This window comes from Sciurus vulgaris (genome assembly GCF_902686455.1).
Source record: "Sciurus vulgaris genome assembly, chromosome: 4".
NCBI classification, from domain to species: domain Eukaryota; kingdom Metazoa; phylum Chordata; class Mammalia; order Rodentia; family Sciuridae; genus Sciurus; species Sciurus vulgaris.
In genome coordinates, this window is record NC_136464.1 from 58,443,631 (window position 1) to 58,466,949 (window position 23,319).

The 23,319-nt window shown below is 37.1% G+C and overlaps 1 protein-coding gene across 9 annotated transcripts in view; it reads left to right on the forward strand.

The window, feature by feature from the left end:
• The first annotated feature begins 289 nt into the window (after positions 1-289).
• SLC25A16 (solute carrier family 25 member 16) overlaps positions 290-23,319 on the forward strand; it is an 89,750-nt gene continuing 66,720 nt past the window's right edge. For 7 of the 9 annotated variants that reach the window (XR_013763105.1, XR_013763106.1, XM_079135744.1 and 4 more), the window contains exons 1-4: positions 290-540; positions 8,116-8,208; positions 17,923-18,056; positions 19,991-20,054. Coding sequence is in view for 7 of the 9 variants with exons in the window: in XM_079135744.1 (XP_078991870.1) it covers positions 420-540; positions 8,116-8,208; positions 17,923-18,056; positions 19,991-20,054 (412 nt within the window). In the remaining 2 variants the exon portion in view is untranslated. Of the gene's footprint in view, positions 541-8,115; positions 8,209-8,384; positions 8,447-17,922; positions 18,057-19,990; positions 20,055-23,319 lie in introns of those variants that run through there. The other 2 variants (XM_079135749.1, XM_079135747.1) reach the window with 2 other exon arrangements.

Genomic DNA, 23,319 nt, shown 5'->3' on the forward strand with positions numbered 1-23,319 from the left:
GATCACAAGTTAGAGCCCAGCCTCAGCAATTTAGTTAGACCCCAAGCGACTTAGTGAGACCCTGTCTCAAAATTTAAAATAAAGACGGCTGAGGGCTGGGGATATGGCTCAAAGGTTAAGCGCTGCTGGATTCAGTACAAAAACAAACAGCAAATCAGGCAGTAGGGAGGTGGGGTAAGACTCAATGGGGAGACCAGCCCCAGGACTGCCCTCTTCCTAGGCCCCGCCCCACTTCCGACGCCTTGGGGCTGTGACCCAGGCCCCACCTCCCGGCCTACGCCATCAGACGGCGCCGCTCCGCCTGAGTCATTCGGCCCCGCCTGCGGGGCGGTGGGCCTCCTGTCAGTGCCCATACCAGCCATGGTCCTGGCCTGTAATTTGTAAGTTGGCAACCAAGGCTCCCGAGGTGACTGGTCCTGATGGCTGCGGCGGCGGCCCTGGCAGCGGCCGATCCTTCTCCCGCCATGCCGCAGGCGGCAGGGGCCGGCGGGCCCACCGCCCGCCGCGACTTCTATTGGCTGCGCTCCTTCTTGGCCGGAGGTGAGTGAGTGTCCACGGCCGCAGTCTGCTGGCTGCGGGTCGCTGGCAGGTTGGGTGCAAGCGGCCGCATCGATATCCTGGACTCCACCTGCTTCAGTACCCTGCCGGATTTAACCCATACCTGCCTGTAATCCCATTCTAGTAATAATCACTTGACTAGTGACAGCAGGTTTTGGGGAGGGAGTGGGGCCTTGGGCCCTCTGGAAGAGGCTGGAGACATGGAAGGACTGAGTCAAGCACCGATTATCCAGAGTTGGATAGCCAGGAAAAAAGATCCTTTTCACAAACCATGCAGGGCACTCCTTTCTTTTATAAAGTCCTGGGTGACTGAGTGTGTAATTAGGTTTTACTGTTTACTTAAAGGAAACAAATATTTGGAGGTCAGGTTTAAAGATGACTGGGAAATTTTGCAAAAATTAGCGAACAGTGTCAAAACTACTTGACAAGCTCTTCTATTGATGTAACCATGAGACCAGAACGTTCACATTGTCTCAAAGAAATTTCTTCTGCCTTCCCATAGAGATGTTTTAATCTCTTCCCTTGTGTAATTGCTTGTCTGGGTTGTCATCACTTAATTATTTAAGATGGAGAATTTGAAAAATTCTACATTTTGAAGATTTTTAGAATATAGTATCTGTAGTCTGCAATAATAACAATTACAGTTTGTTCTCCTGATAAAAGGGCATTCATTCATTCAGAGTGGGAATATTGTGTGCCAGGTATGTGCCTGCTTTTTGCTTAGTATACACCTAAGAGCAAAAGAAAGATCTATGCCTTCCAGGAGTTTTTGTTGATTATGGAATTGTAAGGAGGAAGAATAAACCGAATGAAAAGATAATGCATATATTATGTTAGAAGGCGATAAATTCAAAGGGAAGAGGTTAAAAGGAGAGAGGCAAGGTAGTGGAGTGTGCAGTATTTTTTGATACTGGGGATTGAACCCACTGAGCTACCCACCCTTTTATTTTTTTATTTTGAGACAAGATCTTGCTAAATTGCTGAGATTGGCCTTGAATTTATGATCCTCCTGCCTCAGCCTCCTGAGTCACTGGGATTAAAGGCATGTGCCCACAATGCCTGGCAGACAAGGCAAAGGTTTCAAAGCCAGAAAGTCTGGTCTGCTGCAAGATGTATGGCTGAAGGCAAGTGGTACTGATTTGGGTAGGGAAGTTAGGTAAAAGGAGCAGGGAGGAGAAAATGAAGGGATCTTGCAAGCCATTGTAAAATTTCTGATTTTTACTTGGAATTAAATGGGGAAACATTACAGATTTTTTTTTTTCTTTTTGTACTAGTTATTGAACCCAGGGGTGCTTAAGCACTGAGCCACATCCTCAACCCTTATTATATTTTATTTTCAGACAGGGTCTCTCTAAGTTGCTTACGGCTTCGTTTCTTAGGCCGGCTTTTAACTTGTAATCCTCAATCCTCCTGCCTCAGCCTCCTAAGTCACTAATATTACAGCTGTGGGCCACCGTGCTGCTAACATTACAGATTTTGAGCATGAACATGACAGGCTATGACATGGCTGCTCTGTTGAGAAATATTGTAGGGTGCACATATGGAAGTAAAGAGACAAGTTTGGGAGTTTTTGCAGTAATTTTGGTGATAGATGATGGTGGCTTGGATCAGGATAGTAGCTGTGGAGTTGGCGAGATTATGGATATTTATAGAACAAATAGGATTTTCTGACAGATTAGAGAGGGGCTAAGAAAAAGTCAAGGGTGAATTGATATGGCCTGAGCAACAGCAGGGACGTAGCAACATAAGTCTGTCATTGGAGCATTTTTTGTGGTGGTTGTTGGAAAGAGATCAGAAGTTGTTTTGAACATGTTGCATTTTATGATATGGATCGGTGTTGGACTAGAGTCTTGGGACATATAGATTAGAATTGCAAGCAGGACTCTCATGTACTGCTTGTAGTAGTATAAATTGGTAAAACCACTCTGAAGAACTGGTTGAGCAGTTATCAATGAAGCTGAATATTTGCATGCCACATATCTAAGAGTTCATAAGCATAAACCAACATATAGACTATTTCTGTCCATTGTTTTCATATTCATAATAGCCAAAAACTAAAAGGAATCCAATTTCTATCAAAGTTAAGATGTATAACTAAAATATGGTATACTCATAAATGAGTGACTATGCAGCACTGAAAATGAATGAATTACTGCCACACTTAACATATGGTTGAATCTCACAAGCATATATTAAACAGAAGAAGCCAGACAGAAAACTATGCATACTATGTGATTTTGTTTGTATAATGTTCAGTAATGGTCCACAGTTAAATCCATATTGTTAGAAGAGTAGTTGATTATCTCTGAGACAGAGGGGCAGATAGTATTTTGGGGAGCATCAGAAAGACTTTTGGGGGTTTATAATATCCTTTTCCTTTTTTTGTGTGTGTGTGTGTTTGTTTTTAAAAAATTATCCATTTTTTATGTGGTGCTGAAGATCAGACCCAGTACCCTCACATGTGCTAGGCAAGCTCTACCACTGACCTACAATCCCAGCCCAAGTATCCTATCTCTTGATCTGAATTGTCCTTAATGTGAGTTATTCACTTTGCACTAATTGTTAGGTGGCATGCTTATTTCTTGCACTTTTCTGTTTGTGTCTTAAATTTTACTACATAAAAATTTAATGAAACGAGAAAGGAATTGGAGACAGCAAGTATAGAAATACTACAAAGTAATCTTGATTAAGCTGGATAGTAGATTTCTTTAGTATTTTATTTTATTTTATTTTTTGGTACTGGGAATTAAACTCAGGGTGCTGTCCCACTGAGCTGCATCCCTAGTTGTTTTTATTTATTTATTTATTTTTTTGGGGTGCTGAGGATCGAACCCAGGGCCTTGTGCTTGCAAGGCAGGCACTCTACCGACGAGCTATCTCCTCAGCCCCCCTAGTTGTTTTTATTTTTTATTTTGAACAGGGTCTCACTAAGTTTCCCAAGTTGGCTTTGAACTTGTGATTCTCCTACCTCAGCCTCCTTAGTTGCTGTGATTATAGGCATTGCGCCACCATCCCACTCCATAGTATTTTTCCCTTTTTAAAACATAGGTTAACTAAAGAAAGGTTTATATACAGTAAAATTCACTCTTTTGAGGTACATAGTTAAATTCATCTTGCCAGAGATGTTGTTTAATATCCACCATAGTTGAGATATACAATAGTTTTGTCACACCAAAATAGTTCCACTTCCCTTTGTATTATTCCCTTCCTGTCACCCTCAGCTCCTGACAAGCACTGATCTATTTTCTGTCTGCATAGTCTTTTCTAGAATATTATATAATGGAATTCTACTGGTTTTTGTCTTAGGATACTGGGCATAGTGGTGCAAACCTGAAATTCCAGATACTCAGGAAGCTAAGACAAAAGGATTGAAACTCCAAGGCCATCCTGGGCAATTAAGGGAGAGCCTGTCCCAAAAAAAGTTGGGGCACTAGGGATGTAACTTGGAGGTAGATCACTTGCTTAGCATGCATGAAGCCCTGGGTTCAATCCTCAGTACCACCCAAAAATTAAAAAAAAAGTTTTTTCCTTTTGGGTATGCCTTTCTTCTTTGAAGATTTACCCATGTTGTATGTATTAAAAGTATGTCCCCACTCCACCGCTTTTTTTTTCCTTCTGTCTCTTCTGGGGATCAAATCCAGGGCCTCACATGTCAGGCAAGGACTTTACCACTAAGTTATACCTCTATCCCTGTTTTCCTCCTATCTATCTATCTATCTATCTATCTATCTATCTATCTATCTATCTATCTGTAATGGGGATCAAACCCTGGGCATATCATTATTAAGCAATATCTCTAGCCATTTTAAATTTTAAAAATTAAATATTTTTATTTTTATTTATGTTTTTGTTTTTGCTATACTGAGTATTGAACCCAGGGAAATTATATCTACCACTGAGCTATATCTCTAGCCCTTTGTATTTTTTTATTTTAAGATAGGGTCTTGCTAAGTTTCCCAGACTGGCCTTTAATTTGGACTCCTTCTGCCTCAGCCTCTCTAGTAGTTGGGATTACAGGTGTGTACCATCATGCACCCGTTCCTTTTTACTAAAGAATAATATTTTGTTGTATAGGTGTACTATGGTTTCCTTTTTTTTTTTTTTTTTTTTTTTTTTTTTTTTTTCATTTTCTTTTTTGAGATAGTTTCTTTGAAGACAGCCCAGGCTGGTCTCAAATTCCTGTGATCCTCCCACCTCAGTCTCCCAGGTCCTGGAAACTAGAGGTGTGCCACTGTGCCTAGCCACATCTGTCAATGAGAATTTGATTTCTTTCTGGTTTTCATCTATCTGACTTAGGAGACTATGAAAAGCAGCACACAGGTCTTTATGTGGGTTTGTCCCCTGGATGTTCTGTACTCCTGAGATATACTCCCACCTGCTAGATTTGTTTTTCCTTCAGCAAACTGATAGGAAGAGACTCCTTGGTCTTAAGAATATCATATGTTTAACTTTTAAAAAACATTTTATTAGTTATAGATGGACACAATACCTTTATTTTAATCCATTTATGTGGTGCTGAGGATCGAACCCAGTGCCTCACACGTGCTAGGCAAGCATGTACTACTGAGGCCACAACCGCAGCCAGTTTAACTTTTTTAATACACATTCACAATTCATAAAAAGACAGGAATAAGCATGTTTACATCCTTTCACTCTTTGATAGTATGAAGAATCACAATCATCTTCAGTAAGGTTGGAAGAAAAAGGAAGCCAGGAGTGGTGGCACATCCCAGCTACTCAAGAGGCTTAAGCTGGGAAGCTCTCTTGAGCCCAGGACTTTGAGGCAGCTGCTCCTAGGCCAGGCTGGCTCCAGCTGGAAACCTCTGTACTGTTTGGCTGGTGCAGTGGAGGAAAGGGCTCCAGAAGATTCCATGAACCTTGGGAACTAGCCCTTAACTTTTAGTTTTTTAATTTATAATATTTGCAGTGCTGGGGATTGAATGCATAGCCTCATACATGCTAGACAAATGCTCCACCAGTGAGCTACATCCTCTGACTGTACTTCACTTTATAAGAAATTGCCAGTTCTGGGCAGTGTCGTGCACACTTGTAGTCCCAGCAGTTTCCTGAGGCTGAGACAGGAGGATTTCAAGTTTGAGGCCAGCCTCAAACTCACTCAGCAATTTAGTGAGGCCCTAAGCAACTTAGTGCGATCCTGTCTCAAAAATAAAAAGGGCTGGGGCTGTAGCTTAGTGGTAAAGTACCCCTGGTTTAATCCCAGTACTAAAAGATAAATAAATAAATTACTTGGAAGGCTGAGGCATAAGGATAGCAAGTTGAAGGCCAACCTTGACAGTTTAAAGAGACACACACACACACACATAAAGGGGCTTGGGATATAACTCAGTGTTAGAGTGTTCCTGGGTTCAATCCCCAGTACCAAAAAACAAAACAAAACAAACAAACAAAACAATAACCGCTAAATTATTTCCAAAGGGTGTTTCATTTTTTTATTCCCACTGCCTTGTCAGTACTTATTTTGTATTTTTAGGGTGTCTATGTTTTTCATTTTAACAAGTGTTTAGTGTTATCTAATTGTGGTATTTTAAATTCTCATTTTTTTTAAAAGAAAATGGTGCTGAGCATATTTTTATTGACTGTCTATGTTTCTTTTAAATTTCTGTTCAAATTTTTTGGGAGGTATGAGTTTGAAGGTGGTATAGGAGTTTCACATCTGAGTGTATGAGGAATACTGTTGGGCAAGTTATTTAACGTCCTGTGCCTTGTTTTTTTTTTGGGGGGGGGAGTTCTGGGGATCGAACCCAGGGCCTTGTGCTTGCAAGGCAAGCACTCTACTAACTGAGCTATCTCCCCAGCCCTTGTGCCTTGGTTTTCCCATCCTTAAAGCAGAATAAGTTCACCTACCTTAAATTTCTTAGGCTAGTGCCTGGTGCAAAGTAAACACCAAGTATTTGTTAACTGTTACAAAGTAAACACTGAGTATTTTTTAAACTGTTATGGTTAGCAGTGCTTTGGGCAAATCTCATTTGTTGCTCAATCTTTTTTTCTTTCTTTCTTCTTCTTCTTCTTCTTCTTCTTTTTTTTTTTTTTTTTTTTTTTTTTTGGGTGCTTCTACCACTGAAGGATAAAAGCAACTGGGCATAGTGGTGTACTCCTGTAATCTCAGCTACTCTGGAGGTTGAGGCAGGAGGATATCAAGTTCAAGATCAGCCTTGGCTATTCTGGGGGAGACTTTGTCTCAAAATGAAAATAAAAAGGGGAGGTCAGTGGTAGAGTACCCCTGGGTCAATTCCTAGTACTGGAAAAAAAATAAAGGGTGGTGGTGCTGGCAATATAGTATAGCACAGTGATAGAGTGCTTGCCTAGAAATGTACAAGGTCCTATATTTGATCCCCAGCACTGAAAAAAAAAAAAAAAAAAAAAAATAGAGGTAAAAATAGAGGTAACTAACTCAATGGACTCAATGGACTCTTGGGTTGGTTGATTTAAGTTCTTAAGTAGTAATGAAATTAAGATACTATTAAAGGAAACTACTTATTGAATACATTCTAAATAACTTCATTATATGGTTAATCATACTTGATTGAAAAGATAATAATGTATTATAAAATAATATGAAGCCAAATAAAAACCTGACGCAAATGAGTTTTAGTTTATCCTCAATTTGGGGGCGGCCATGCCTGCTATTTCCATTAGTTCAAATAAGAAAAAATTTCATATAAATACTTATAAGTGGGTATAATATAGTACAAATATACATTGTATTTTTGAAATATCTCAGATGGTGGGTTTTAAATGTTAGTTACATGCTGCGCTGTTAAGTACAGGGTATGAACTTGTGATTTTATGTGCCAGACCCTGTGTGGTCTTTGGTGATGTAGCAGTGAAGGAGATCCACAACATTCTTGTCTTCTGTACCTTCTGAAATACATATTTGATGATGAAGAGTTTATTTAACTCATAAAGATACCAAAAGACTTTTTGTTCACCTTTTATAATAGCAACACTCATTTTATTGAGTGCTTCTACAATATAGGCAAAGAATTGTAGAAAAGTCTTCATATGATCATTTTTGAAGCATTCCATGCTGAACAGTCAGTTTCATTCTAACACAGTGCTAAAGCCCATGTAGGCACTTTACTCTGTTTTCATATCCACATATATGGCCAGTGGCACATGGTAGGAATGAATACATATTGCTGAATGTATAAATGAATGACCTGCTTTTATGGGTAAAAGTTGGTTGTCTCATGAAGAAGTCATCTAAGAAAGAAATGGTTGTTGGAAACAAAACCTTGCAGTTCGGTAAATACCTTCAAGTATTAGTCTCCTCAACTACATTCTAGCAAAATTCCCTGTGTTCACCAGGCACTAGAGGCTGATTTATACTCCCAAAACTTATTTTTAAGTCTGACATTCTCAATTATTAAATTACAGGGAATGGGGGCCAACCATCTGCATATCTCTGCTACTGGGAAGTTCTATCCTTGGAGACCAAATTAAAGATCAGTGGGATTTGCTGGTTGGACAAATAATGATTTCCCTGTAGAAAGAAATGATATGCAATTTATTTCTGACCTTTTAAACAATTTTTAGGTATTGCTGGATGCTGTGCCAAAACAACAGTTGCTCCTTTGGATCGAGTAAAAGTTTTATTACAAGCTCACAATCACCATTACAAGCATTTAGGTGAGTTAATAGATGCTAAAGATGAAAGTGAATAAAAAAATTATCCATCTGCTTGCTGGTTTCCCATTGTAAATTTTAATGGAAAGAGGCAGAAAGGGGAATTCAAATTTGGTGGTAAATTTTATTATAAAGTTATGTCTCCTTATTCATTTTAATCTGATCATTGTAATAAGTGGTTATATATATTTATCATTTTAGGGTACTGAGTTTTCCAAGCCAAAATCTTGGAATCATGGAAGTAAGTACAATTTTATTGGGATCAATGAGTTTTATACTTCACAGATACACATAATAGCTCAGCCTGATTTTTGAATCAAATATATATCCAATATATATATAATATATATATATATATATATCTGGGTGTGTTTTTTTGGTTTTGTTTTGTTTTTGGTACCAGGGTTGAACTCAGGGGCACTCAATCACTGAGCCATATCTAACAGCCCTATTTTGTATTTTATTTAGAGACAACGGACTCACTGAGTTGTTTAGCACTTCGCTTTTGTGGAGTCTGGCCTTGAACTCAAGATTCTCCTGCGCTGGGGATATAGCTCAGTTGGTAGTGAGCTGCTGGGATTATAGGTATAGGCCACCATGCCCATCTTAGATATAATTTTTAATAAATGTAAAACTGAAATAATTACTCCTTTAAATACTTAAACAGGCCAGAGTTAGGGGGCCAGTGATGCACACTTGTAATCCCAGCTACTCAGAAAGCTGAGGTCAAAGGATCACAAGTTAAAGGCCTGGGCAATTCAGAGAGATCCTATCTCAAAATAAAATAAAAAAGACTGAGGATGTAGCTCAGTGGTAGAGCACTTTCCTAGCATGTGTAAGGTCCTGACTACATAGGGGAAAAAATGAAACAAGCCTTCTAGAAATCTTAGAATTTCTAGAAGTTTTCCAAGATTGCAAGTGGAAATGTTGTAATTAGTTTCAGATAACCTTGCTTTGTTAAGAAAATATCAAGACTTTAGATGTTCCTCACAAACATAAAATTCAGTCATTTAATTAGCATAGAATTCTAAGAATAGAAGTAAGAATTGTCGACAATTTTTTTTTTTCCCCTTAATGTGATACTGGGAATTGAACCCAGGCCCTCAAACATGTTAAGAACACACTCTATTATTGAACTACACCCTAATTCAAGAATTTTGTATTGTTTTTTTTGGAGAGCATTTTTGTAATATACATGAAAAGTCTTTTTTTTTTAAATTTAAAAAGTATGCACTCCTTGACATTGCAAGACCATCTGTAGAAAGTTATTTTAAAGAACTAACAAGAAAATACGGTTAAGGCTTCTATATGAGGATCCAAGTGTTTTATGGGATAGGACTGGTCAGTTGGTACTAAGCTATAGTTAGGAGTAAGAAGTTCTAGTGTGGTATTGCATAGTAAAGTAACTATGAATAACAATTATGTACTGTATATCTCAAAAATCTAGAAGAAAGGATTTTGAATTCTTTCACCGTGACTTGAGCAAATAGATATATTTGACCTGATTGAAATATTACGTGCGTGTGCGTATATATATATTTGTATATGTATATATAAAAATATTGTTATCTCATTAATATATATAATTTTTATTTTTTTGTACTAAAGATTGAACGCAGGATGCTCTACCACTGAGCTACATCCCCAGTCCTTTTTATTTTAATTAGTTTATTTGATATGTACGTATGTATATATGTACTAGGGCTCTCTACCTCTAACCTATGTCCCCAGCCCTTATTTATTTTGAGATGGGGTTCTCTCTAATTCGTCCACGCTGGCCTGGAACTTATTGTTCTCCTGACTCAGAATCCTGAGTTGCTGGGATAATAGGAGTGTACCATTGCACCTGGCCTTAGTTCTTTTTATTTTCTATTTTGAGACAAGGTTTTCCTAAATTGCTGAGACTGGGGCTGGGGTTGTGGCTTAGTGGAGCACTTGCCTAGCATGTGTGAGGCCTTGGATTTCATCCTCAGCATTGCACATAAATAAATGAATAAAATAAAGGTCCATCAACATCTAAAAATACATTTTAAAAAAATTGCTAAGACTGATCTGGACTTGGAACCCTCCTGTCTCAACTTCTGGATTTATTGGGATTACAGGTATGGGTCACTGTGCTCCTCAGCCCTTTTTAAATTTTGTGACAGTTTCCATAATTTGCCCAGGCTGGCTTTGAGCTTGTTTTTTGTTTTCATTTTATTTTTGTGATACTAAGGACTGAACCCAGGGGTGCTGAGGTACACCTTCTGCCCTTTTTTGTTTTGTTTTGAAACAGGGTCTGGCTAAATTGCCCAAGCTGGCCTTGAATTTATGATCCTCCTGTCTCAATTTCCTGAGTTGCTGGGATTATAGGCATGTGCTACTATAATGGGCCCAAGGTGTATAACAATTGTTTTTATGTATCAGTTTTAAAAATGAAAAAGAAAGACGATAATGGAACTGAAATTTTCTATCACCTGGTGAGTGACATTGAAGCATCCTGAGTGCAATGCATTACTCAGGTTTTGGTGGTAATGCTGGTGCACACAAACCTGATGTACTGCCTGTCATAGAAAATTGTAACATATACAGTTTTATACAGTGCATAAAATTTGATCATTATAATAAATGATCAAATTGTTGGTTTTTGTAAAGCATTGTTATTATTTGCAGTGCTAGGAATTGAACCCAGTTGTGCTCTGTTACTGAGTTTTTTTTTTTTTATGGTACTGGAGATTGAATCTAGGGGTGCTTTACCACTGAAGTACATCCCCAGACCTATTTATTTATTTATTATCATTTTGTACTGGGGATTGAACCCATGGTGCTTTACCACTGAACTACAGTCCCAGCCTTTTTATTTTTTTTATTATTTTTTTGGTACGGGGGATTGAACCCAGGGGTGGTGAGCCACATCTTTAGCGCCCCCCCCCCCCTTTTGTTTTAATTTTGAAACAGGATTTTACTAAGTTTCTTAGGGCTTCACTGATTTGCTGAGGCTAGCCTTGAACCTGGGATCCTCTTGACTCACTTCCCAAGTTGCTGGGATTACAGACACATGCCACCATGCCTGGACCTTTTTAGTTTAGGACCTTGCTAAATTGCTGAGGCCCAGTTCCTGATTTTAAATATTGATACAGTTGGCTGGGGTTGTAGCTCAGTGGCAGAGCACTTGCCTGGTACATGTGAGGCACTGGGTTCAATCCTCAGCACCACATATAAATAAATAAATAAAGGTATTTTGTCTATCCACAACTAAAAATAATTTTAAAAAATATTATGCAGAGCTAACATTGAACTTGAGTTTCTACTGCTTCAGCATTCTGAGTGACTGAGATTACAGGTGTGTGTACCATGCCTGTTTTTTTAAAAAGCATCATTTATATATTTAAAAAATTTCTAAACAACCCAAAATGTTTCAGAATAGGCAATTAGCAAAATAAGTTTTAGTTTATTCATGTTATACACTGTTTTGCACTCAGAAAAAATTTATGAAAACCAGTTGTGGTGGTGCCCATGTGTAATCCCAATGGCCAGGAGGCTGAGGCAGGAGGATTGAGAGTTTGAAGCCAGCCTCATCAACTTAGCAAGACCCTATCTCAAGATAAAAAATAAAAAGGGCTGCAGATGTGGCTCAGTGGTTAAGTAACCCTGGGTTCAATCTCTGGTACAAAAAAATAATAATTTCTGAAAGGATACTAGCTGGGTACTTCTATAATCCAAGCTATTTGGGAGGCTCAGGCAAGAGAATCATGAATTCAAGGCCAACCTGGACAATAAAGTGATACTCCGTCTCAAAAAGAAAAGAATATGGGCTGGGGATATAGCTCAGTTGGTAGAGTGCTTGCCTTGCAAGCACAAGGCATTGAGTTCAAATCCCCAGCACCACACACACACAAAAAAAGAATATTAGGGGCTGGGGTTCTAACTCAGTGACAGAGTGCTTGCTTGGTATGTGTGAGGTGCTGGGTTTGATCCTTTGCACCACATGAAAATAAAATAAAAGCATGATGTCCATGTACAACTACAAAAAACATTTTTAAAAGAAAAGAATACTAATTAACTGGAAATAATTCATAATGCCATAGTAAAATGAAAAAGAATATTGTAAGTGGTTTAATTATGTTGTATTATATAAATAAGCATTTGTTTAGACAAAGTCTAGATGGATGAACTTTAATATTAAATGGTTAATTTTGAGTGAGGTACAAAAAAGTTTTGTTTTTTTTTTTAAACTCATATGTAATATATGTTAACATGCATTACATTTTTTTTTTCTTTTTGCAATATTGGGGATCAAACTCAGGGCTTTTTTGATACTAAGAATGTGGTCTAGGGCTGGGGAGATAGCTCAGTTGGTAAAGTGCTTGCCTTACAAGCACAGGGCCCTGGGTTCAATCCCCAGCACCGCAAAAAAAAAAAAAAAAAAAAAAAAAAAAAAAAGAAAGAAAGAAAGAATGTGGTATCTACCACAGCTGTATACTCCCAGCCCAGGAGGTGAAAAGATTAATTAATTAATTAATTAATTTGGTATCAGAGATTGAACATGGGGGTGATTAACCACAGAGCCACATCCATATCCTTATTTTTTTATTTTGAGACAGGGTCTTGCTAAGTTGCCAAGGGTCTTGTTAAGTGGCTGAGACTGGCCTTGAACTTGAGATCTCAGCCTCCTCAGCCACTGGAATTACAGGCATGGATCGCTATGCCCAGCAGGGGGAGAAGATATTAAAAATATATATATATTTTTAGTTGTTGATGGACCTTTATTTTTTAATTTATTCATATGCAGTGCTGTGGATCAAATCCAGAGCCTTGTACATGCTAGGCAAGTGCTCTACCACTGAGCTACAACCCCAGCCCCTAAAAGAAAAAATAATTTAAATGAACAGAAACCGAGAAAGAAATTGTCAGGACACTTAACCCTTAGTACTTTGTTTTTTACAGTTTCTTGCGTTAGTAGATCAGAATGATGTGTGTTATGTGTTATATAGAAAGATGTTTAAGGTGAATAAGAATCAGTAATTTTCCAATTAAATTTTTTTTCATTACTGGGGTTTGAACCCCAGGTCACTTTACTACTGAGCTACATCCCCAGCCCTTATTTTGTTTGTTTGGAGATAGGGTCTTGAAAAATTGCTAGTGTCTCATAAAGTTGCTGAGGCTGGCCTTGAATTTGCAGTTCTCCCTCAACCTTTTGAAATGCTGGGATTACAGGCATGCTCCACTGCACTGAGGTCCAATTAGATTTTTAAAAACAAGATTCTCCTCAAAAGTCTGGAATGATACTTATGTTTTATATAAATTGAAACTTATTTTCTTGCCAACTTTTTTTTTTTTTTTTTTTTTTTAAGACAGAATCTCACTAAATTTCCAAGACTGGCCTGGAACTTGTGATGTTCCTGCCTCAGCTTCCCCAGTAGCTGGGATTACAAGCATGTACCACCAGGCTCTGTTTGTTTACCTTTTCAGTATTAAGAAACTCAATATTCAAAATTGAAGAAGCTAAACTCGACCCCCAGTACTAGAAGAAAAAAAAAAAAAATCGCAACTCTCTTTGTATCTAGCAATGAATTCTGTATATTCACATTGTGTAGTTGTCAACAACAGACCTTTGAATTTATTGAGAGATTATACAAAACCTGGAAAGGAGGGAGTTGATCTTCTTTTGTTGTCTAAATTGAAGGCAAAAGGAGATGAATACCAGCGTCTCCTGGTGTTCTACCATGTACCAGCCTTTTAGTGTCTAAAGAGGAATGTTTTATTCCCTTAACCTTCTCCCCACGCTGGTGTATGCTGGTGTGTGTTGGTTTGTTTTCAGATGTGTAATCATTAGATTACATATTCACATTAGATTTCACGCTCTACAGAGCTGCATACCATGGGTTACAGAGTACTCTACAAGGCATGCAAAGTATGAAGTGGAATTCCTGGAGTATAATTGTGAACCAGTGATACAGTATTTAGAGTGTTTTTTTTTTTTTTTTGCGGTCTGGGAATTGAACCCAGGGCCTTGTGCTTGCTCTCTACCAACTGAGCTATATCCCCAGCCCTGTATTTTTAAATATACAAGTCAAAACCAAAAAATTTGTGTTACTTCCTTTTTTTTTTAAATACTGGGATTTGAACCGAGGGGTACTCTACTACTAAGCTATATCCCCAGCCCTTTTTATGTATTTTTATTTTGAGGCAGGGTCTTGCTAAGTTGCCCCAGCTGAACTCACACTTAAACTTGTAATCCTCCTACCTTAGTTTCCCAAGTGCTGAAATTACAGGTGTGTGACTAAGTGCTTAGCAATTAATTTCATTTCTAAAAATAGTTTTAGGGCCTGATGCCGTGGCCTGCCTCTAATCCCAGCTATTCAGAATGCTGAGGCAGGAAAATCATAAGTTCCAGGCCTGCCTGGGCAACTCAGTGAGACCCTGTCTCAAAGAGTTGGGCCAGGTGGTACACACCTGTATTCCCAGCAACTTGGGAGGCTAAGGCCAGTCTTAGCAATTTAGTTAGGCCCTCAGAAACTTAGTGAGACTCTGTTTTAAAATAAACAATTTTGCCAGGTGCGGTGGCACTTACCTATAATTCCAGTGACTGAGGAGGCTGAGGAAGGAGAATTGCAAGTTCAAAGCCAGCCTCAGAAACTTAGCAAGGCCCTAAGCAAGTTAGTGATTCCCTGTCTCAATATAAAAAATAAAAGGGCTGAAGATGTGACTTAGTGGTAAAGCCCCCCTGGGGTTAAATCCCAGTGCTAAATAAATAAAAAGGACTGGAGATGTAACTCAGTGGTGAAGTACCCCTAGGTTCAATGCTCAGTACCAGAATGAATGAATGAATGAATAAATAAATAAATGTATGTTCTGAGGATGTAGCTCAGTGGTAGAGTGCCACCACTTTCAATCCCTAGTACAAATAAATAGATAAAGGTTTTGAGCATTTTATTCTAGGTTGTCTCTCTCCTTTTAGATGTATAAGATAGTTATTCAAAATTTCATTTTGAAAATATTTATCCTTTTTAATTGTTGCATATAATTGTACATATTTATGGGGTACCATGCTTTTAAATTTTAATTTATTTATTAAATTTTTAAATTTTGTGGCACTGGGGATTGAACTCAGGACCTAGTACATGATTGGCAAGTGCTGTACTACTAAGCTATACCCCAGACCTTTTTAAAATTTTTATTAAGATAGCCTTGCTAACCATTATGGAAAACATAAAGTATGGAGATTCCTCAGAAAACTTGGAATAGAACCACCATTTGACCCAGCTATCCCACTTCTCAGTTTATACCCAAAGTACTTAAAATCAGTATATTACAGTGATGCAGCCACATCAGTGTTTATAGCAGCTCAATTCACAATAGCTAAACATTGGAACCAACTTAGGTGCCTTCCAACAGATGAATGGGTAAAGAAAATGTGGTACATATACATAATGGACTATTACTCAGCTTTAAAGAAGAATGAAATTATGGCATTTGCCAGTAAATGGATGGAGTTGGAGAATATCATGCTAAGCAAAATAAGCCAATCCCCAACAAACAAAGGCTGAATGTTTTCTCTGATATGAGGATGCTAATTCACAATGGGGTTGGGTGGGGGTTAAGGAAGAATAGAGTTACTTTATTTTTTTTTTAAGTTGACGTAGATATTATTTTATTTTTTAATTTTTTAGAGTTACTTTAAATTAGGTAGTGGGGAGTGAAGGGAGGGGAGAGGGGTATAGGGGTAGGAAGGATAGTAGAATGAATCAGATATTACCCTATGTCCATATATAACTGTATGATCCGTGGGTTTCTATGTCATGTGTAACCAGATGAATGAGAAGTTATGCTCCATTAAATATGATGTATCAAAGTACTATTCTACTGTCATATATAACTAATTAAAGCAAATTTTAAAAATAATAAAAAAAAGGAAAGTGAAAAAAAAAAAAAACAAAAAACGGATAGCCTTGCTAATTTGCCCTGACTGGCCTTGGACTTCAGACCCTCCTACCTAGCCTCCTGAGTCACTGGAATTACATGTTTGTATCACGTTTGGAGGACTAAACCTAGGAGTGTTCTACTACTGAATTACGTCCCTGCAGCCCTGTTTATTATTTGTCTGAATGTATACTATTTTCACAAGGTTCATAATTTATAAAATATAAAAGCAAAACATTTCCTTTTCTTGTTACAATTTAAAATTAAGCAGTTTTATAAGTCTTTCTCATTTCCTTCCAGAGCTAATATATACATATGCAAGCATGTACATAGATTTTACCAAATATTAGTTTAATCCTTGCTTGATAAAGTAACTAAAAATACAGAGAAGGATTAAATAATGAGCATGCTTTTTTATTTTTATTTTTTATGGTAATGGCAATTGAACCAGAGGTACTTTATCTCTGAGCTACATACCTATCCCTTTTTTTTTTTTTTTTTTTTTTTTTAGTGGGGCTGAACCCAGGGCCTTGTGCTTGCAAGGCAAGCACTGTATCAACTGAGCTATATCCCAACCCGATATTTTATTTAGAGACAGGGTCTTGCTGAGTTGCTTAGGGCCTCAATAAGTTGCTGAGGCTGGCATTGAACTATTGATCCTCCTGCCTCAGCCTCCTGAGCTGCTGGCATGTGCCACTGCACCCAGCTTAATGAAACTTTTGATTGAAAAATTTGGAAGGGAATCTGAACAACACCTCTTTTTTTTTTTTTTGGTACCAGATTTTTTTTTTTTTTTTTTTTTGGTACCAGATATTGAACTTAAGGGCATTTAACCACTGAGCCACATCCCTAGCTCCCCAACTTTTTAAAAAAATTTTGAAGCAGGTTCTCATTGAGTTGCTGAGGGCCTTGTTAAATTGCTGAGGCTGGCTTTGAATTTTGATCCTCCTGCCTCAGCCTCCAGAGTTGCTGAAATTATAGGTGTGCACTGTCACGACTGGCAGAACTCCAACTTTTGTTTGTCAGTATTTCTAATTAAAATATTCTAATAATGAAAAGTTGCCCCACATTTAAATAATTTTAATAGATAGGGTTTTTGTTTTGTTTTCTTCTTTTTCTCCTTTCCCCTCTCCTTCCTCTCCCCTCCCCTCCCTCTCCCTTCCCCTCTTCTCCCTCTCTCCTCCCCTCCCCCTCCCCCTCCCTTCCCCCTCTTCCTCCTTCCTCTCCTTCTCCTAGAACTTGATAGAGATCAAGGCATTCACTATACCACGGAGCTACATCCCCAGTCCTTGTGTGTGTGTGTGTGTGTGTGTGTGTGTGTGTGCTGGGATTCAAACCCAGGGCCTCACTCATGCTAAGCATACACTGTCACTGAACTATAATCCCAGCCCCAGTAGATCATCTTATTATTTGCTTGTTTTATTTAATAGCTCCTCACATAAACAAACAACGCACATGTATCTGGGTCGGTCTGGGAAATAGTTCTTCATCTTCAGTGCAATTTCTGGATTTTAATCTTTTTTAATCTTTTTTAGATTGCTGTGGTTCAATTTAATTTTCAATAATTTATTATAATTTGTAGCTGTTCTTGCTATAGTTGGCTTTATATTTTTACGTGATGTATACTTATTTATATAATTGAGATATATTTTAAATATCTATGTTATATAGAAATTACCATTATGTATTCCTCAGTGAGCATAATTATTTCATGAATGATGGCTTAGTCCTGTCTATCAATGACTGTCATGAAAACAAATTTAGATAATTTTCCATTTTAATAGTATTTTTCTTCTGAAATCTTTCTAAAAATAGGAGTATTTTCTGCATTGCGTGCTGTTCCCCGAAAGGAAGGATACCTTGGATTGTATAAAGGAAATGGTGCAATGATGATTCGAATCTTTCCCTATGGTGCAATCCAGTTTATGGCATTTGAGCATTATAAAACGGTAGTTGAATTTTCCTCTTTCTCTTCAGTGTCATTGAATATCATACTTACTTGCCAAGCATTTACTTTGAATTTCTTTTCTTTTCTTTTTTTTTTTTTTGTGATGCTGGGGATAGAACCCAGGGCCTTACACATGCTAGTACTTTGAAGTGTGTACTTCTTTATTTTTTGGTGCATGGTAAGCTAGTGCTCTATTACTGAGCTTCACCTCTAGCCCATTAATTTTAAATTTACTTTGGATAAATGAATAAAGTAATGCCTTTTATAAGGGATAAGATTTGATATTTTTAAATATAACTTGGTTTTAGAATTACCTATTCCATAGTTGTTAGTGATTTATGAATACATTTTTTTTTTTTTTAAGGTACCAGAGATTGAACTCAGGGGCACTTGACCACTGAGCCATATCCCTAGCCTATTTTGTATTTTATTTAGAGACAGGGTTTCACTGAGTTGCTTAGTGCCTGAGACTGGCTTTAAATTTATAATCCTCCTATTTCAGTCCCCCAAGATGGTGGGATTACAGGTGTGCACTACTGTGCCCAGCAGAATGCATTCTTTATGTTCATAATTATGAAGAAATGTTAAAGTATCTTTCAAAAAGGCATAGTTATACACACCTGTAATCCCAGCTACTTGGGAGGCTGACATAGGAAGATTGCAAATTGGAGGCCACCCTGGCCAATTTAGCAATACGTTATCTCAAAATAAAAAAATAAAAAAGGATGGGGGATGTAGCTCAGTGGCAAAGCACCCCTGGGTTTAATTTCTCAGTAAGAGATAGATAGATAGATAGATAGATAGATAGATAGATAGATAGATAGATAGATAGATAGATAGATAAAGTGAGCTAGGGATGTAGCTCATTGGTTGAGTGTCCCTAAGTTCAATCCAATACCACAAAAATAAGTAAATAAGAAAGGTTAGACATGGTGGCACATGCTTGTAATCCCAGCGGTTTAGATGGCTGAGGCAGGGGGATTGCATGATCAAAGACAGCCTCAGCCACTTAGGGAGGCCCTAATCAATTTAGTGAGACCCTGTCTCAAAATAAAAAGGGCTGAGGATATGGCTCAGTGGTTAAAGTTTGTCTCCTCAAACATTATTTTAACATTAAAAAGGGTTAAATTGATTATATTTCAAATGGTATTTATCTTTTATTCCCTGTGTTGGGGGTCAAATCTGAGCCTCTACATGCTAGGCTAAAACTCTGCCAGTGAACTAATTATTTTACCCTAAGTTTTGTGTTACTAGTAAAGTCCTCTATTCCTGAAATATATCCCTAGCTCTCTTATCTTAGAAGGAAAAGTAAGTAACAGCAACAACAGAAATATTTCAAGCTGGTCAGTCAGAATTGATGCCATCAGTACACCAAAACCTCATTGTAGTAGCTTTTTTGCCGTGTGTGTGTGTGTGTGTGTGTGTGTGTGTGTGTGTGTGTGTGTGTTTAAACTCTTGTTTTGAGGTGCTAGGAATTGAACCCAGGGCCCTGTGCACCTTAGGCAAGCAACACTACCACTGAGTTAGAGCCCCAGACCCTGTAGTGGCTTTTTACTCCTACTACCCTCATTTATACTTCCAGTTTATTGGGATTTTTTTAGTTGTCAATGAATATTTTATTTTATTTATTTATATGTGGTGCTGAGTATCCAACCCAGGGCCTCACATATGCCAGGCATGTGCTCTACCACTGAACCACCATTTCAGCCCCAGCTTATTGTTATTAACATACAGTATTGTAATTCTAAATTATATACATCTTCATTATTAAACAGTGAAGTGGGCATCATTTAAACATAATTTGGTGGGCTGGGGATACAGCTCAGATGGTAGAGTGCTTGCCTCACAAGCACAAGGCCCTGGGTTCAATCCCCAGCACCGCAAAAAAAAAAAAAAAAAAAACATATAATTTAATTCAGTGATTTTGTTTTCCAGTTAATTACCACAAAGCTGGGAGTTTCTGGTCATGTGCACAGATTAATGGCTGGATCCATGGCAGGTAAGAGAAATAGGTCTATTTTGTTTCTGAGAAGTTATTTATTTATTTATTTTTATTTTTATTGTTCTACTGGGGATTGAACTCAGAAGTACTTTACCATTGAACCACATCCCCAGCCCTTTTTAAAAAAATTTTATTTGAGACAGGGTCTCCCTAAGTTGCTTAGGCTCTTGCTAAGTTGCTGAGGCTGGTTTTGAACTTGTGATCCTCCTGCCTCAGCCTCTAGAGCCACTGGAATTACAGTTGTGGCCACTGTGCAGGGCAAAATATTGCTATTTTCCAGTTTTATATTTGTCTTATGACCATGTGATTTTGTTTTACTTTTAATTTTTTTTTTTTTTTTGGTGCTAGGGATTGAACCCAGAGCCTCACAAATGCTATGCAAGTGCTCTACCCCAGCCCTTGTGATTCTTTGTACTTCTTTAATTTTTTTTATTCTTCGTGATTTCTTTTTTAAAGATTGTCCACATTTTTCTTTCTCTAAATGTAATTTATTTTTAAAGAACCATTATAATTTAACCAATATGAAATACTCATCATAGTTCTAAACATATTAAATAAAATAAATATATAATTAAACATCTTAAAGAAAAACCTCCAGGCCCAAATGCTTCACTAGGGACTACTACAAGAATCATACCAATTCAACAAACTATCTTCCAAATAAATGAAAAGGAAAGAATGGTTCCCCATTCATGTTGGGAGATGAGCATTACCCTGACACCAGTCAAAAACTGCAACTTCCTTATCATTAACAAAATCAGGGAAAACTTCCTCAACAAAACACCAGCAAATAGAGTAATGTAAGATGTAAAATTATATGCCATGACCATGTTGGGATTATTCCAAGGATGCAATTCTGGCTAAATATTCAAAGCTCAAATTAATGTAACATATCAACAGAAAATAGAAGCAACATATTGTGATCATATGAAATGATTGAGAAAAAACATTAGACAAATTCCAAAAATCAGTAAGAAAAAAATACAACTCAGCAAATTCAGAATAGAAGAAAATTTTCTAAATTTGGCTAAAAAAATCTTATATCCGACATCATTATTTATGAGAAACTGAACATTTCTTCCCTAATATCAGAAACCCAGTATGGATGAGTTCTTACTAATCCTATTCAGCATCATACTGGAAATCCTAGCTAATGTAATAAAACAAAGAAGAGGAAATAAAAGGTGTACAGATGGGAAGGAAGAAATAAAAGTTTCTATTTGCAGAGTCTATTTTTTTGTTTAAAATCCCAGGGATTCTCTCTCAAAACAAATATAAAAAAGGGTAGATATACTTCAGCAAATTTGTAGGATAGTAAATCAATATCCAAAAAATAATTACATTTCTGCATACTGCCAAACATCACGTGGAAATTCAAAGCCTAAGTGGAAATTTTACACAGTTAAATGGGTAGTCATTTCTTCTGTTGTTTCTAAATTTTACCTTGACTTTAGAAATATCCTCTGTATTATAAAATAGACATTAAATTATCTTCCTACTAAAGTTTTTTTTATAATACTGATTATCCTACTAAAGTTTTTTACTGATTATCTTGTTATCATGTAAGGAATGAGGTGGGTATGCTCTGATTAATGATATCACCAAATTCCTAGTCAGTTGTCCCTATACCATTTAATCAGTAATTTATCCTTTTTCCAGATTTTGATCACCACCTCTTCCATATACTATATTTAGTGAATTTATTTAAGGGAAGAAGTAAGGATATATAAAGTGGTATTTAGTCACAGATGTTCAGTGCAGTTTTATTTATCATAAGCAAAGGTAATTTTAATATGTAGGAATAGTAGAGTGGTAAAAAAAATCTATGTATCAAGAGTTCTATACATTCATCAGTATGCTTTTTGTAGAATTGTGTTTATTGACAATAAAAACTGTTTACGTCATGAGTCCTGAGATGCTGGAATTAATGGTGTGCCCCACAGTGCCCAGCTAAAAAGTAGGTTTTTAAAAATTAAATTCAGCTGGGAACAGTGGCACAAACCTGTAATCCCAGTGGCTCTGGAGGCTAAGACAGGAGGATCATGAGTTCAAAGCCATCCTCAGCAAAAGTGAGACACTAAGCAACTCATTGAGACCCTGTCTCTAAATAAAATACAAAACAGGACTGGGGATGTGGCTCAGTGATTGAGTGCCCCTGAGTTCAACCCCTGGTACCTCCCAAAAAACATAAAATGTTAAGCTCAGTTGACAAGTATACAGAAATTGGGATTCTTTGCTCATAAAAATATAGAACTTAATACTAAATTTGCTTATCGTTAGGACATTTTATCCCTAGAACAAAATTGTTTTTGTGAACATGGATATCAGTATTTTTATTATGATTAGTCTATAGCAAATTAACATAGATTCTTTTAAAAAGTTTTCTTTTAGATGTTGATAGACCTTTATTTTATTTATATGTGGTGCTGAGGATCGAACCTCATTCTTCACACATGCTAGACAAACACTCTACCACTAAGCCACAATTTCAACGCTAAATTAACATAAATTCTAAAAAGAAAATAATGATTGTTCTTTCTAGGAGTTTTTTTCTTTTTTTTTTTCTTTTGTGGTACTGGGGATTGACCTCAGTGTCTTGCACATGTTAGGCAAGGAATCTGCCTCTGAGATATGTCTCTTGTGCTGAGATGTTTAAAAACTTTTTTCTTTATTATGTTTTTATAAGAATTCCATTTCAGGTAATAGGTTAATTTGCTTTAATTTTTCTATACTGTGTTAATAAATTATAACATCACTTTGTATCCTATAAATGCACAGAAATATAATTTGTCAATTTATAATTTAAAAAAAAGAATTCTTAGTGTTCTATTAAGTAAACCATCTCTCCACTTTGTTTAGGGAAAATAAGTAAAAAATCAAAATCAAAGGTCTTGCTTAGTTTCAAGGGTATAACCTTTCTGATATCTTAACTATGCATAGACAAGCAGTAGAATAAATTTGTTTTTATAAAACATAATCTGGACTGGAGTTGTGGCTCAGTGGTAGAGCGCTTGCCTGGTATGTGTAAGGCCCTGGGTTTGATATTCAGTACCTCATATAAATAAATAAAATAAAAGATCCATTGACAACTAAGCAAATTTTTTAAAAAATTATGATAAAAAGCCAAGCTTTAGGTGTATACACCTGTAGTTCCAGCTTTTTTGGGAAACTGAGGTGGGAGGAATTCTTAGGGCCAGAAATTGGAGACTGGCTTGGGCAACATAGCAAGATGTTATCTCTTAAAAAATAAACAACCCAGGGT